The sequence below is a fragment of the Quercus robur genome, chromosome 5 (genome assembly GCF_932294415.1).
Source record: "Quercus robur chromosome 5, dhQueRobu3.1, whole genome shotgun sequence".
NCBI classification, from domain to species: domain Eukaryota; kingdom Viridiplantae; phylum Streptophyta; class Magnoliopsida; order Fagales; family Fagaceae; genus Quercus; species Quercus robur.
In genome coordinates this window covers 80,571,599-80,588,402 of record NC_065538.1, presented here as the reverse complement: position 1 = coordinate 80,588,402, position 16,804 = coordinate 80,571,599, and the positions used below count along the sequence as shown (strand labels likewise).

The window sequence follows — 16,804 nt, the reverse complement described above, 5'->3', positions numbered from 1 at the left end:
CCAAACAACTATACATGAAGAGTCCACAAATAGTCCAAACAATATTACAATTATGTTTACAATATTTTCAATATCCACGAAGTTACAATATTCCGAATATACTAGAAATTATACATGAAGAGTCCATGACGAGTCCATGAAGATATTATACTATGATGTTGCGCTATATCCTGAAAATATTATATACGCAAAATTAGTAGCACATAATATTGCAATAAACACGCAAGTTTCATTAACTAAAACGCAAAGTTTGTATTACCTGAATATCCACTTAAACTGGGCATGTTCTTTTGGAAGAAGGCTACTATTTCATCCATTCTCTGCTTTGTATCGGCCATTTCCCGCTTTGTTTCGTCCAGCTGCTGCTGATGCCGTGTTTCTGATTCGCGCATTGCTTCGGCCATTTGCTGCTCATGCCGTGCATCTGACTCCCGCTTTGCTTCGGCCAGTGCTTCGGCTAGTTGCTGCTCATGCCGTGCATCTGACTCCCGCTTTGCTTCGGCCAGTGCTTCGGCTAGTTGCTGCTGATGCCTTTGCTCTGCGTCAGCAAGTTGGTCCCTCATCGAATTTTCCAATGCAGTCATTCGTTGGACCGTTTCAGTGGACGACGGCCCAGGCACACATGGAAGGTTGGACCCACTTCTTCCTGATGGGGTTGGTCCAAACCCGACCCCACGGACACGTCCAGAACGTTCTTTGCCCATCACTTGAGCGAACGCATCATCTTTTGCCCAGAGAATTCCATCGCGATGGTCTCCTACTAGCTTGCCCCCGTTGTTTAAAATGTCTTTCATTTTATCCTGTTTTCATATAAGAACCAAATAACATATTATTTGCTATAAACATTTCACGCACAAATTAGAAAATAAATAGGTTATGATATAGGCTTACAATCTTGTCTCGCACTACATTACTAATAGGAGTCCCATCTTTCGTGCAGTATGCTTTTATGAAAACATCTGCACGCTCCACTGCTTGGCCGTTTTCTTTTGCCTACATCATATTCAACAGTCTCATTACAATAGTGAAAAATTATGTCGGTATGAAGCGACAACCAAACATAGCAAATGGAATTTGGAACATAACATGCAATATAACCATAAAACAAATTCCGTAAACATGTAGTTTATTACGTTCAAAAAGACGAGTTGTTTTCTTCATGTGAATGTTTTGTATCAAGCGGTTTTTGGGTCCAACACTGTGTTTATAATATTAGATTTAATAAAATAGCCATTTATAAGAGGTAACGTTTGAAAAAGTGTGGCCATAACTATATGCCACAACTATAGCCACGTTTCTTAAATGTGGTTATATCTGTTACCTATAGCCACGTTTAAAACGCGGCTATAACCCCCTAACTATTTATTGAATTTGTCTATAGCCACGTTTTAAACGCGGCTATAACTCCCTAACTATTTTTTGAATTTGTCTATAGCCACGTTTTAAACGCGGCTATAACCCCCTAACTATTTTTTGAATTTGTCTATAGCCACGTTTTAAACGCAGCTACAACCCCCTAAATATTTTTACAATTACATCACAAGAAATGTCTATTAACAGTCATAAACATGCAAAAAAGCCAAGTATTCCTTACCCCAACACTGTGCATATGATCAGTAGACTAGTTTCTTCAAACTCTTCAGATTCATCACACATAATAATTTTAATTCAACCAAACAATATGTACGGAAACTCTTTTGTGATTTTTTAATATTGATTAATTCTAAACCAAGAAGTTTGTATTATTACAGTAATGAAATTGTGGATTGCTTAGTTTGGACCCTACGACAACGTTGGGCATTGCCACCATTACTGTCATCTCCATGCAAGCCCTTCCTCAATGCTAAACTCACGCCGACAAAATCTATTTTATTTTCCATGAATTCGAATCGACCATGTTCTTTCAACAACAAAATAAATAAATAAATACAACTAGAATTTATTGATACCACCAATATGTCACAAGTTCAATTAAAATAGTAGAGCATTAAAACTTGGCTAGTTGTTGTATAATGCATTTCTTACCATATTGTCAGCAGTTTGTGCAAAACTTATAGGCCCTGTCCTCGCTATATCCGTCTGAAACGAACGACTTCTCTTGTTCGTATCCACTAAAGTCCTTTACACATTCCCGCCAACAAATTAAAACAAACAAATCAGTTAAAACACTGTACTCGGTATAGAGCAAGAAAATAGAGCAAGAAAATAGCGCAACCTTCGTTTTAGCATCAAACCAATAGTCAACTAGTGCGCGGTAGTCCTGCTCGTCAGCCCAAGATGGTTTACTTTGATAAACATCTTCTTTTAACGCATCTTTTGGGTAGTATTTTTTTTTTAACTTACTTCTTCGGTTTCTTCTCAACTCTCCTAACAAGTGCATTGCCCAGTTCATTTGATTAGCTGGGCTAATAATCTCTGGGTCAATGATCCATTTTTTCTGAAATGCAAAAATTGAGTTAGCATAGTGCAATAATTCACCCTACTGAAAATGCCATTTAGCACATACACGCCTATACATAACAATTAAAAGTATCTTAATTTGATACAACCTCTATCTCTACCCAAGCGTTTTCTTTGCATTTACGGTCGACATGCGTCCAAGTAGCAGGCATAAGTGGGCAATAGTTGCGGCAGATGCATAAGGTGCCCAACCACCTTTTGAATGTTTGCCCGCTTTCCCCAACCGGTTGCTTGCTCCCATTTAACCCACATACAAGTTTCTTGTTCGGTGGAAGAGCCCATATACGCTGCATTAGCGTTATTCCACGTTTTTTATTTATATTATTAGATATTGGGGATTCCCGAACTGAATCTTCTGCACGCCCATCATTGGATGGTGCGGTTTCTTGGACCAAATCGCCTGCATATAGTAAACCATTATTAGAGAGAATGAAATTTCAAAGTTCACAATTACAGAGAAGTCACTGTATATAGCTCAAGTGCTCAACTAAGATGATATATGTGATCTTTGTAAATGTGGAGATTTTGATACTTAAAGAAACTGATAATAACAAATAATTCGATGTCTCTATCTAAAAGCTGTTTTTATCCCTTTCAAAAATAAAAAACTGTTTTTATCCAAAAAATATATGTAACTTGCATATAATTCAACCATAACACCATTACTGCCAGTGTCATGTACATGCACAGCCAAGTTGAATATCATTTCCAAAGCTCGTAAATCACATGAATATCATTATTACAGCTTGGGTAAAATAACCTCAAACAAGAACATAATATGAACAGATGGGGAGTGGTGTTAGGTGGGGGGCACGTGCGAACTAAAAATCTGACTTGACCCCCTCTTTTCTTTTTGTTTTTTCTCTGATGACAAGGACGTTACACATCCACAGTGAACAAAATATGAGACAAAAGTAACTGTGCTAAATGGAGTTAGGAATAAAATTATCCTTTAGAGACCGAATTAGTTGTTTTTAAAAGTGTTGAACTTAGTTGATATGAACCCAAACTCCAAAGAAGTTTAGTAAAATTTACTTAAGGACACTCAATACCATTTCCCTTCTTAGTATTACTTGATTTGCATGAAATGTGTGCCACTATATTTATTGAGTCCAATTTTATTGGAGTTTGTGTTCCTTAGAAATTCATTTACTTTTCCGAGGAACAAGTCCAATTCCTTAGAATTACTTGCTTTTTATTAATTTCTTAAAGAAGTGCACATTTGAAATTGATTTGGTCCCTAATTATGTCAAGTGGTGGTACTTAATTGGATCATTTCCCTAAATCTCACTTCTTCTAGAACCCATCTAGGAGAAGATGTAACAAATTTTGTCCTTACCCCCAAGTTTGCACAGCCAATTTGGTTCCATGCACAACCAAAAATTTTCCATACCCTCAACAAATTGCAAGCTGGCCAAATGCCAAAGAAAAAGCGATCTCCCATCCCACGCGACCTCACCATCTTTTACTAAAAAATAAGTAAGGCCTCCCATGCAAATCAAGTTTCCTCAATATTTTTCACACACGTCTCTACCCTCTCCACAGAGAAACACCCAAACTCCCAGACACACTACAAAAACTATCAAAACCCAAAAATACACAAAAAAACCTTCTCACAAACAAAACCTGCAAGAATCCCTCAATCATATAGAAATCCAACCAAAAACCCAGCTCTAAACCCCTACAAACTTTATAGAGAAACACCCAAATTCCCAGCCAAGAACACCACCAAAAATACCCAAAAACAATGCCCTTGCAAACCCAAATAGAACCATAAATATCCCTGTTTTAACCCATAAAATCAACCCCAAAATCGACAATCTTAACCCCCACTGAAAATAACCCAGCAAATCCTCCAAAACTCTCACTACAAATATCCTAGAATAAGCCAAGAAAAATCCCACTGGAACTACAGCCAAAACCCCACTGTCAAACCCTTAACAATTCTCAGGAAGACCCAAAAATAGCCACTGTAAACCCAACACTGAAAACTCCATCAGATACCAAGAAAAATCCCTTCATACAAACCAACCAGAAAACCCATTTGAAAACAGCATCAACAGAGCATAAAAAAAAAAAAATGAAAGATAAATTGAGCAGAAGCATAAGCTAAATACCAAGACATGAAAGCAGAATACAAAGAAGGAAATAAGAAATTCAAAAGCAGAGAACCATACAGAAAATTTTCTTGAATTTTAAGGTCAACAAATTTTCTACTTTCTTGTTGGGCTTTTTGCATTTAATGTTTAAAAATGCTAAGATATTGTCTACATAATCATATTTAAGCTCATTTTATCTGTTGAATTTAAAAAGTTTGGGATCAGGAGTTCAAAATTTTATTTCAAAGGGTCAAAAAAATATTTTAAAAATATTATACATAATTCTTCTTTTTTTATTTAGCTCTTATACTTTTGTTCTTTTTCTTTTTCTTTTTTGGCTAGCTCAGATGGTTTATTTAAAGTTTTCAACCCCCTAATCTTCACTTGGTGCCGCCCCTGTGACCACCCCGTGACTTTACCATTACATAAGGTAATGTCCCCCCAACATTAATTGTGTTCTTTTGTTTACATCTAAATATATCCATCATAAAATTAAAAACTGATTTCTATACTGTGCAAACTGCACATTTTTACAAGGGAAAAGTGTGTTTTTTTTTTTTTTCTTAGAAACAGAAGGGAAAAGTTAATTAAAATGCAGTAAGAGCAGTAGTTTAAAATATATTTTCCGAAATTTTTAATGATAAAATGAAAAATAAAATTAAGAGTTTTCTCAAGCTTAGTGAGGGAAGAGGGAGACTTGTATTTGTATTTGGAGTTAATGAAACAAGAATTGTGTTAGGAACTCTAAAATTTGCTACAGCACATCAACTCATTTACATATGCTTATAGGTTTTATTAGCTTGTTGAAAAATATTATAATGAACATAATTATGGAATAGTTTTTTAAGCGTATGACTTAGATTTCTGATGTGCACTCTGCACAAATATTGCAGTTTAATTTTTGATAATCAGCACAAGTCTTAATGCCTCCAATGTACAGTTGTTTGTAATAATTAATGAATTTCTATTATATATATATATATATATTTAGTTGACCCTATATCTTCTTCTTGTGGAGATGTACAACTGAGCTAAGCTATCTTAGTTGTCTGCTTCTTTGCTTTGAGTCTCCTCAATTAAAAATGAAAGGTTCAATTGTCTTCATTTTCATGGGAGAGTATTGGCAGGTGTTTAAGGCTATAAGGTAGGTTCTCTTCTCATGCCAATATAAGTTTGTGGTTGCTGCCAGAAACTATGCTTTAGGTTGTTTGGAATACTAATGTTATAATCCAAGAATTGAATAGTTGGGTCATGAAATCCCAACAACATTTGTTAATGTGGAACTTAAAAATAGTAGTTCCAGCATAGATGTCTTTAATCTGTATTTGAACACTTAATGAATTAAATTTGACAGTGATCCTTTGTTAGGCAATAGAACTCATGGTTGTTGATGCTCTATTAAAAGCAATTGATTTTCTTCAAATTGCATCACCAATTCATCAACCAGCAGAATTTTGGACGGTTTGAACTTTACACATTATCATCAAACTTCTAGGTTTTACTTTACAGCACTGACATAGTTTCTCTGAAAGTGCAGTTAGATGACTCAATCTTAAAAATCATTGAAATTTCTAATGCACAAGAGCGCAAGGAAGCATGAGACATCATTTAACGCATTCGAAGAAGGGAGCTATATCATGTATCTTATTACAATTGCAAGATGGGGAAGAGGTAGTAATGTTTGAAATTCTTCATGTCTCAAAATCTTTAACTTCTCCTATTGAATTTTTTTTTATTACAAAAAAAAAGGAACTTTAGTGAACCAAAAGAGATAAAAAATTGTTAATCTTATTTATACATTTTAAATTTTTGGATCATTGTGTGAATTTTAATTCATTCAATTAGTAAATTTCATTTTACTTGAATAATTAAAGTATGTATCAAGTCAAAACTACTAAAAAATTGAAACCATATAAACATAAGGTTAAAGATATAGGTGTTTAGTCATTAACAGCAAACATAAAAGTGTTACCCTAAGAATATTTTGCACTGTACGAATAACTACCTGCAGAAGGCGGCTGTGTCTCATCATCATCATAATCATCTCCTTCCTCCCATCTTGCGTGCTCAGCATCATAGGCGGCCCTTAACTCCTCCTGCATGATGTCTCGTGAGCGTGATGAACCTTGGCCAACTTGCACAATTGTCAATGGATGGTCCCTCTCCTTTCCTGCAGCAAACGACCGAAAAATTAGTTACAACAGTAATAAATATCAAACGTTACATTTCAAGATATGTAAACTACCTGTGGGTTGTGACCCAGCATCACTAGTATGGGCGGCTTGCAGCTCCTCCCCTCTCTGTCGTGAACTCGAGGGTCCTTCGCCGACTTCTACAACTGGCAATCGGCGTTTCTTACCCATTCCTGCGTCTAACAACTTTACAAAACAAAAAAAGTGTTAACTATAGACAACAATCAATTGCATAAAATGTAAGTTAAACATTTTTGGGTTCTGACACCCTTTACAATAATTCAACCATATACACGTTTCGTGCACCAAGATAGCCAGAAGAATACTTTATATTAAATGTCGCAATTTTTGTTAGAATTGAGCTGGGTTAGGACCTATGGTAATTAAGATCATGAAGGTAAGATATTAAAGATGATTTTAAAACCCCCATAAATGAACCAATAAAAAGCTAGACTTTGGTATATTTACAATCTGCTACAACTCATGTAAATAAATACAATAAGAAAAAGAAAAAGAAAAATTGTCAGTTTTATATCTCTCAGTTTTAAGTTCAATTAAAATTGTCAAGAGTCTCATAACTCAATTAGTGTTTTCAAATAAGACATTTAATTATCAAATCTCTTTCCTAATCAATCTAATTATCCAAAGAAAAAAAAGACGCAAGTTTGGATTGGCATATTATAAAGTTGGTTAGGTAAAACAAAAAAATTTATTTTAAGAGCCTTAGCATCAATGACATAAGGAGGAAGTATGACGTGGAGAAGCTGGAAATTGTTAATATGGAAAAAGAGAAGGTTTGCTCCTTAGCATCATTTTTTGCAATATGCTTTGTGAATCATGATTCTCATCCATTTGAACCTTCAGGCCAACAAAATTGTTTCAGAAATGGAAAGAAAATGTGACCAAAAAATCACAGAGAGCAAAGAAGAATCAAGGCAATACTTGATGCATGTTCAGGAGGAACATGCTGCTCTGGTATGCATCAGAAAAATTGTCTTTGATCATTCTGCTTCTGCATATGCTGCATCAATAACATTGGATTTGCTATCTTATGTGATTATTGTTGTAATTTATTACTTGAATTTATTCATCTCAAATATCTTATATTTTCCCATGCAATCCCTGATATTATTAATATTTTTGTATGTTGGGGAGTAATTCTTCCTTATGTTCTAAAAAACATCACAGCCTACCTGTAAGATACAGGATTTCTAGTTGGTATGATCTAACCTTTTAATTGAGTTAATTAATATATTTTATATCAAATTTTAATTGAGTTTATAAGTTGTATTCTTTATGGATTGTCAGCCAACCTATTAGATAAGTTTATATGGAATTTACCAGTGAACATAAAATTCAATTAATAAAAATTTCCTGAGCTAAGCCTTGGCCAAACCTTGGAAATCATGGTGCCATAATGCCTTTCAAATCCTCTTAGTCATTATCCTGCTGCAATACTTCTTGATTGAAGTACACCCATGTTGTGGCAATTCCACCCAGAAGGTAATGAGCTACTCCTACTGCATATCCTTGGACAATGCTCAAGGCTCTAGGTTGAATAGCAGGAGCAACTTTTGATTTATTATTCTCAGTTAAAAATGCATCCTTATCTTTGAATTGTAGTTTTCTTTCTCTTTTTTTTTTCTTTTTTTTTTTTTTTTTTTTTTTTGTGGGGGGGGGGGGGGGGGGTGGGGAGGGGGGGGGGGGGGGGGGGGAAGTACTAACTTCTGAGGGACAAGTGTTGCAATCTTCTTACTACATCTGCTATATGACTTATCCCAATAAAAAAAAAAAAAAAAAAAAAAATCCTGCTATATGCATTGATGTTTATTCTGAGTTTTTTTTTTAATGAATGTTTATTCCAAGTTTTACTGAAGAAGCCTACACATATAATTTAAAATCTTCATTAATACATTGACCTAGGTTGTGTTCATTGTAGGTGAGTCGTATTCAACAGGAACATGACAGAAAGGAACTGGCACTTAAAGCTGACCACACTGAAGAGCTAAAACGTGCCGAACTTGAAGCTGAAAATGAATTGAGAGAGGTACATTAGCTTCAAGTTATTGACCTTTAGCACCCAAATTTGCTTCAATGGCTAATACTATGTGAGTTTTGTGCAGAAAACAGTGTCGCTCAGGAATGAACATGAAGCTCAGTTGAGAGCTTTGAGATGTGAGCATGAAGATGAGTGCAGAAAGCTGCAAGAGGAGTTGGATCTTCAGAAGTCCAAAGTATATATTTCCAGAAGTGCTAATCTGATTGCATTACCTCCACCAGTTCACCTTTTTTAAGTTTTGCATGTATTATATTACAGGAAGACAGGCAGAGGGCTTTGTTGCAATTGCAGTGGAAAGTGATGAGTGACAAGCCAAAAGAGGACCAAGAAGTGAACTCAAAAAAGGTTAGCTTCTATGATCAATAGATTCCACACTCATGTTTGCAGATTTATTTTGATTAAAAAATACTAATCTTTTGTAAGGTAAGTTAATTTGACTATCTCTGTCACATCTGTTAGTGGCTTTTAGATAGTTAAAATCACTAGTTTATCATTTAAAGTAAAAACACATAGGAGGGAAATAATAAAGTTATACATGCTTAAAAGTTTATTAAAAATTTCAATTTCTGCCTTTACATTCTGCACTCAGAAAAGCTTCATTTAAAAAACAAAATTGTTTTTTTTTTTTTCATTTTATGTGATACAAAATTTTGTAATACATACTTTTACAACAATTTCTGGAAATTATTTTTCTTATTACAACTTCCAAGGATTTTCTTATGTTGCACCAAGAGGAGCTGGAAAGTCCTGCAATTATTGCAACATTTGAGCCAAAAATTTTATGCAAATGGCAATATCATCTTTGCAAATATGTTACCATGAGTTTATTTCAGTTCTTAGATATTCGTTTTTTAAGGGAGGTAGAGTGTACAGAGAGTGATTTGTATTATAACTAATTGCAAATAGTGGAATATCTAGTTAACATAACTCTTGTTAAGAATATAAAGTGTGAGAAAGACTGAATAGTCTGTATATTGATGTGTATGAAACAATGTACAATAGAGAGCCTTATATAGGCTAGATATGTGTGCAGTACAAGTAAAAGGAGTAAACTACAAGTACAGTATACTGGGCTAAGCCCAATGGGCTAAACTAGTCTAAGCTATACACTAACATCCCCCCTCAAACTCGAGGTGGCAAGGAGGAAGCCAACTGGAGTTTGGATATAAGATCTCGAAGACGACCAGGCGGGTGAGTCTTGGTAAAGATATCAGCAGGCTGGTCAGCAGAGGAGATGGAGAATAACTGGAGATTTCCTTTCTTAAGATGCTGGCGAGTGATGTGGCAGTCGATCTCAATATGCTTAGTGCGTTCATGGAAGACATCATTATGAGCAATGTAGATAGCACTACGATTGTCACAATAAAGAGGAGTGGCAGTGGGCTGTGGAGCATCCATGTCAGCCAAGAGCCAACGAAGCCAAACAAGCTCACAAGTGGTGTCGGCAAGGGCACGATACTCAGCCTCAGTACTAGAACGGGAAACCACATCCTGCTTCTTGCTGCGCCACGAGACCAGAGAAGTACCTAACAGGAAACAGAAACCTGTGATAGAGCATCGATCAGTCGGATCACCTGCCCAGTCAGCATCTGAATAAGCATGAAGCTCGAGAGAAGATCGAGAGGAGTAATGTAGACCATGATAAAGTGTGCCTTTGACATATCGGAGAATCCGAAGAACAGCAGCATAGTGGACAGAACGAGGTGCATCCATGAACTTACTAACCATACCCACAGCATGTGAAATATCTGGACGAGTAACAGTGAGATAGATCAAACTGCCAACCAACTGACGATAGCGAGTAGCATCGGATATAGGTTCACCGTCCAAGGGTGTGAGCTTTGCATTATATTCCAAAGGAGTGGAAACAGTCTTGTTATCAGTGACACCGGCTTTAGAGAGAAGATCAGAAGCATATTTAGCCTGGGAAAGATAGTATCCATCAGAGGATGAGGTAACCTCAAGCCCAAGAAAATAGCTGAGAGTGCCCAAATCTTTCATCTCAAAATGCTGACTAAGGAAGTTCTGAAGAGAGCGGATACCTGCAGAATCATCTCCAGTAATAATCATATCATCAACATAAAGAAGAATAAGAGTGATACCAGCAGAGGATCTTCGAACAAAGAGAGCAGTGTCATGAGGACTCGAAGTGAAACCCTGCTGAGCAACAACTGAGCTAAATTTTTCAAACCAAGCTCGAGGAGCCTGCTTGAGGCCATAAAGAGCACGGCGAAGGCGGCAAACTTGATTGCCTGAGTGTGGATAGCCAGGGGGTGGTTGCATGTACACTTCTTCATGGAGGTCTCCATTGAGGAAAGCATTCTTCACATCCATTTGATAAAGAGGCCAATGGCGAACAGCAGCCACAGCAATGAGACATCTAACAGATGTAAGACGAGCAACAGGAGCAAATGTTTCCTCATAGTCAATACCATACTCCTGAGTAAAGCCCTTGGCAACTAGGCGAGCCTTGTATCGTTCAACAGATCCATCAGCCTTGGTCTTGATCTTGTAAACCCACCTACAACCTACTACAGACTGACCAGGAGGCAAATCAACCATATCCCACGTGTGATTCTTATGAAGGGCATCTAGTTCTTCATTCATAGCTTGCTGCCAAAGAGGGTCAGTATGAGCCTCACGATAGGTGTGAGGTTCATAGAGAGTGGCAAGAGCAAAAGAGCAATGATAATCAGTGAGATAAGGGGGAGGAATGCTTACCCGAGTGGAACGACGAAGTTCAAGACCAATAGGAGACTCAGGAGAGGGTGGTGCCACAGGATCCAAGACAGGCGGGTCATATGCCGGAGACAGAACCGGAGATGAGTCGTCTGGAGAGGCAGTCGATGCTGAAGAATCCTCCACAAGTTCAGGATAGAGAGGGAGGAAAAGATCAGTAAAAATGGGAGACTCTGAGGAAGAAGATGTAGGAAACTGCTGAAAACTCGTGAAAGGACGATGTTCCCAAAACTCAACATGACGGGAGACACGAAGGCGATGAGAAATGGGATCATAGCAGCGAAACCCTTTTTGAGACACACCATAACCAAGGAAACAACAGAGACGAGTACGAGGTTGGAGCTTTGTTCGTTCATGAGGAGGAAGAGAGACAAAGCAAGCACAACCAAAAACCCGAAGAGAGGAGTAGTCAGGAGTTTGACCATAGAGAAGCTCAAATGGTGATTTGTTGTGTGTAGTTGGTGAAGGAATACGATTAATAGTGTGCACAGCAGTGAGTGCGGCCTCACCCCAAAATCGCTCAGGAAGAGAGGCAGAAATGAGAAGGGTGCGGACAACATCAAGAATGTGACGATGTTTTCGTTCTGCACGACCATTTTGTTGAGAGGTGTAAGGACAAGACCGCTGAGGAAGAGTACCATGTCTGTCTAAAAAGGATAGGAAAGATTTATCATTATATTCTTGAGCATTATCTGATCGAAAGACTTTAACGGTGCGATTGAACTGTGTTTCAATCATTTTATGAAATGTTTGGTAAATAGACACAAGTTCAGACCTATGGTGAAGCAGATAAATCCAAGTATACCGAGAAAAATCATCCACAAATATGACAAAATATTTAGATCCCCCCTCAGTGGGAACAGGTGCAGGACCCCAAATATCAGAATGTATAAGATCAAAAGGAGCAGAAGAAAAGGAGTCACTTTTATTAAATGGCAATTTTGTTTGTTTACCAAAATGACAGGAAGTACAATCAAATTTTGAAAACTGAACTGAACCTAAATGACCTTGAGAAGCTAACAATTGAAGACGAGATAAGGATGGATGACCAAGACGAGCATGCCATAGATCAGGTGAGGAGGTGGCAGTGGTAGCAGCTGCAGAAACAACTTGTGAAGGAATCTTCAAGTCATGAACCTCAAACATGCGACCAATCTTACGGCCTGTCCCAAGCACTTGACCCGTCCGGGGATCCTGCACATCCACACCATGATTAGTAAATAGAAGATCTACGCCTAATTCGCAAAGTTGACCAACAGAAAGCAAATTGAGGGATAACTTTGGAATATGAAAAGTGTCACTAAGGGATAAACAAGGAGAAGAGATTGTTCCTTTATGACTAACAGGCATAGGAGTTCCATCAGCAGTGTAAATGGTGATTGGATGTTCTAAGGGTGCCTTATCAGAAAATTGGGATTCATCAGGAGTCATATGGTTACAACATGCAGTATCAAAAAACCAAGGTTGTTTACCTGAGGTGACAGAAAGGGCAGTGGAAGTGCGGGATAAAACCTGTTGAACAACTGCCTCAATATCAGCCGTAGTAAGTGAGGAAGCCAAAGATGGACCTGTAGGAACCGATGGATCTGAAAGACATACAGCAGCTGCCTGAGGAAGAGAAGCTTTATTCTGCTCTTGCACAAATTTCTGTAGCTTACGACAAACAGAGATGTCATGGCCTTTGGCACGGCAAAACTTGCAGTGAGCACCTTTGGAAAACTGAGAGGTGGGACGCCCGAAGTTTATTCGCGGAGGAGCAGTGAATGCAACAATGGGAGGCTGTGGTGAGGGTGTAGCCAAGACATGATCAGATGATGTCATGTGATAAGTGGGCCGACGATTCTCCTCAGAAATGAGCTCCTTTACTGCAGTATCAAGAGAAGGAGTAGGAGACCGGCTAAGTAGAGAAGCCCTAGTAGGCTCAAAATCCTCACGTAAACCCATCATGAAGTGCATAAATCTACGGCGATCCCGATATTTGACAAAGAGCTCAATGTCCTTAGAACACACCAGTGGAGGATCTGCAGCAGAGAGTTGTTCCCACATAGTAGAAGTCTGAGAATAAAAATCAGAAATAGACTGACCTGTCTCTTGGCGCATTTGATAAAGTTTTGATTCAATGTGAAACTCCAAACTTGAATCATTAGTGCAGTTATAACGATCGGCCAAAAATTTCCAAGCAGCCTCAGCAGTTTCAAGACGAGGAAGAAGATTATGAATGGAGGGAATAGAGGTATTGATAAACCAAGATAAGATCTTACTCTGAATACTCTCCCATTCTTCTAGACGTTCTTCATAATCATCTGTTGTAACAGCAGTCTTGGAAGACTCTTCAGCAGCTATGGCTTTGGACTTAGGGTTTGGTACTGGCTTAGGAATTGAACCAGTCACATATCTCCACAGTTTACGACCCTTGAGAAAGATGGTCATATTCTGAGACCATGCATGATAGCTAGTAGGACCATCCAACATAATGGTGATAGGACGTATGATATCTCGTTCACTTTGTTGAGCCATAATGAAGAAAATGATCAAAAAGTGATATTTAGATACCTCAAATGCAGAAACGGAGTCCAAAATCAGAATCTACGCGAAAAACTGAGCAAGACAGGTCCTGTTGAAAAATTTTGACTTGGTCAACGGTCAACGGTCAAAGTCAAAGTCAATGGTCAAGTCTGGTCCGGTCAACGGCTGACGTGGCAGGGTGACGTCACACTAGGGCTGACGTGGCAGCAGCGAAACGGAGCTGGCGCGTGTAGGCGCGTGGGGCGCGTGGATGAAGTCTTATCTGGCGCGTGGGGGCGCGTGAGAGATAGGGACGGCGCGTGGGAGCGCGTGAGAGATAGGGACGGCGCGTGACGGCGCGTGGAGCGCGTGCTCGTGAGGCAGAAACTTCAGGCGGCGCGTGGCGGCGCGTGTGAAGTGTTTTCTGGCCGTTATTTGTTGGGTTTTGCTCGGGATTGTCTGTTCTGTCACTCAATGCCTTTGCTTTGACAGTTGGATGAGCAGAACAATGAGATCCGAGATTTGCTGGGACTGTGGGCGTGACGGCGGTGACTCGCTTCTGACAGTGGCTACCGGATGAAGGCGAGGGCAGCGGAAGAACGCCGGAGATGTCCACAGGAACCAGGAAGTCAGAGGATTGGCTCTGATACCATGTTAAGAATATAAAGTGTGAGAAAGACTGAATAGTCTGTATATTGATGTGTATGAAACAATGTACAATAGAGAGCCTTATATAGGCTAGATATGTGTGCAGTACAAGTAAAAGGAGTAAACTACAAGTACAGTATACTGGGCTAAGCCCAATGGGCTAAACTAGTCTAAGCTATACACTAACAACTCTAATATTCTGTATAGCTGGTGGCAGAACATATTGTAAAGAGTTTGCTTTGTGTAGGTTTGGAGTGTAAAATTTTTAAAGTCACAATTTATCACAATGAATATGCAATGTGTGGTAACACACCATTTTCAACATGATCAATTTGATAGGAGCACTCCATTTCATCAATCAAGATGAGAAATTCTGCAGGCAGCAAAAGAAGTCAGCATGCTCTGGAAAGACCAGAGGGCGAAGAGAAGGTGACACAAAGAAATGGCAGATCATTGTGCCTGCTTTCACAATAATTTTTGCTTTAGAGGAGATATGACAGTCACTTTTTGTCTGTCTTTTTTTTTGTGTATAAGGAATCTCCTCTCTTGGGAGCAACACAAACATCGGTGTCAAAGTTGCTGAAGAAAGTAGAGAACGTAAACACAGGAAGTGTAATGAGTATTCCTAAGCATCATAAGAAGGTTAGTTACAGAGAAATTTGAGTTGGCTGAAAACAGATAATAAATATTTGATGGTTCAAGATGTTAATATAGATTTATAATATATTTTAGTTGGACTCGTGCCTATTCTAACCTCTAAATATATACTTCACGGATGGCAGGTAACTCACCATGAGTATGAAGTTGAAACTTCTAATGGCAGAACAATTACAAAACGAAGGAAAACAAGAAGTACTGTCATGTTCGAGGTATGTACTGGCCCATCTGGCAGCACCATCAAGCCTAAGAATATTTTTTAACAGAATGCATTTGTTTGTAAACAGATTGGCTTCTAGCCTTGCATATTCCTTTTAAATAAGTTTCCTCATGCTGAATTTCCTTGTTCTGTTATGCCAGGACCCAAAAAAACATAAAAAGTTGAATACACCAAAAGCGAATACCCCCAGAAGTTTTGTCAAGGTAGCTAGAATCTAAATTAATCATTTCTGAACTTTCTCATCTTTCAAAATATGTTTTGCATTTATTTTATTTTACCATTTCTGCTTGAAAACTGATTTTTTGGTAGAGCAAGACCAGTAGACCATAAAGAAAATAATATATTTTTTTTTCCAGATTTTCTTCCTCATATTCATTTTTCATTACTTAAGTTTCTTACCAATGACATTGGAAAGGGAGCCTTAGGTCACCCTATTAGGTTTGCAATTTTTCATTCTTGAGTTGTTTATTTCTTTTGAATGGCTTTTGAGAGTATTCCAAGCACTTTCTATATAGTAAATGTGATGGTAGTAAACCATTTCAAGAATATGCTTTATTGTTTAAATACTGTGCCATTGTATGTACTTCAGTTCTGCATGTTTGAAGTTCTTACATGTCAATTGCTTATGCAGGGAGTCAAAGGAGGTCATCCACGTCCTTCGAACATAGGTGATTTGTTTTTAGAAGGGTCTCTAAATCCCTATGCAGATGATCCCTATGCATTTGATTAGAGGTATTTGCAATTATTCATTCTAATGGTAATTTTTGTTTTTGTTTTTAAAAAATGCTGTGACTCCCTCATTCTTTTTCAATAAGTAATACAATTTATTTTCCATTACTTATATATATAAAAAAAAGAAAGTAATATGATGGTGAACACTTTTCAGTGCTACTTCCTCATTCTTAATTATAATGAAAACAATTAGCCTTTGAACTTCCTTTAGCCGTTGATCTTTATAACAAACCAGATGTTTTCTTATCATAACATTTAATTTTTCTGCATCCAAGCCATGCTAAGGCAACTAAATTCTTGAGATTCATAATCTATTCGAATTCCACCAAAGAGTTCTGCAGGCACTAGTTAATGTGGTTATACAATCAACTCCTTAAACCTCTTTTACCTTAGTCAATAGCCTGATACATATTGGCAGTGTTTTATTGAGTGCTTATGTATTTGTGTTCCATTGCCTGTTCCTATGAGAAGACATAATAAGATAGATCTCCAT

The 16,804-nt window shown here is 37.9% G+C and overlaps 2 protein-coding genes across 2 annotated transcripts in view; both read left to right on the top strand.

The window, feature by feature from the left end:
* Positions 1 to 16,804, top strand: part of LOC126727322 (G-type lectin S-receptor-like serine/threonine-protein kinase At1g11410) — a 127,939-nt gene that overhangs the window by 87,738 nt on the left and 23,397 nt on the right. The window lies entirely within an intron of this gene.
* Positions 7,620 to 15,214, top strand: LOC126727336 (synaptonemal complex protein 2-like). The gene is made up of 5 exons (XM_050432941.1): positions 7,620 to 7,726; positions 8,691 to 8,798; positions 8,875 to 8,985; positions 9,069 to 9,155; positions 15,042 to 15,214. The coding sequence occupies exons 1-5, from the start codon at positions 7,637 to 7,639 to the stop codon at positions 15,174 to 15,176; spliced, it is 531 nt and encodes a 176-aa protein (XP_050288898.1). The 5' UTR covers positions 7,620 to 7,636; the 3' UTR covers positions 15,177 to 15,214.

Coding starts and splice junctions, on each gene's coding strand:
- LOC126727336 (XM_050432941.1), top strand. CDS start 7,637: ATGGAAAGAAAATGTGACCAAAAAATCACAGAGAGCAAAGAAGAATCA. Junction 8,986..9,068: donor TGGATCTTCAGAAGTCCAAA/GTATATATTTCC, acceptor ATTATATTACAG/GAAGACAGGCAGAGGGCTTT. Junction 9,156..15,041: donor AAGAAGTGAACTCAAAAAAG/GTTAGCTTCTAT, acceptor TCAATTTGATAG/GAGCACTCCATTTCATCAAT.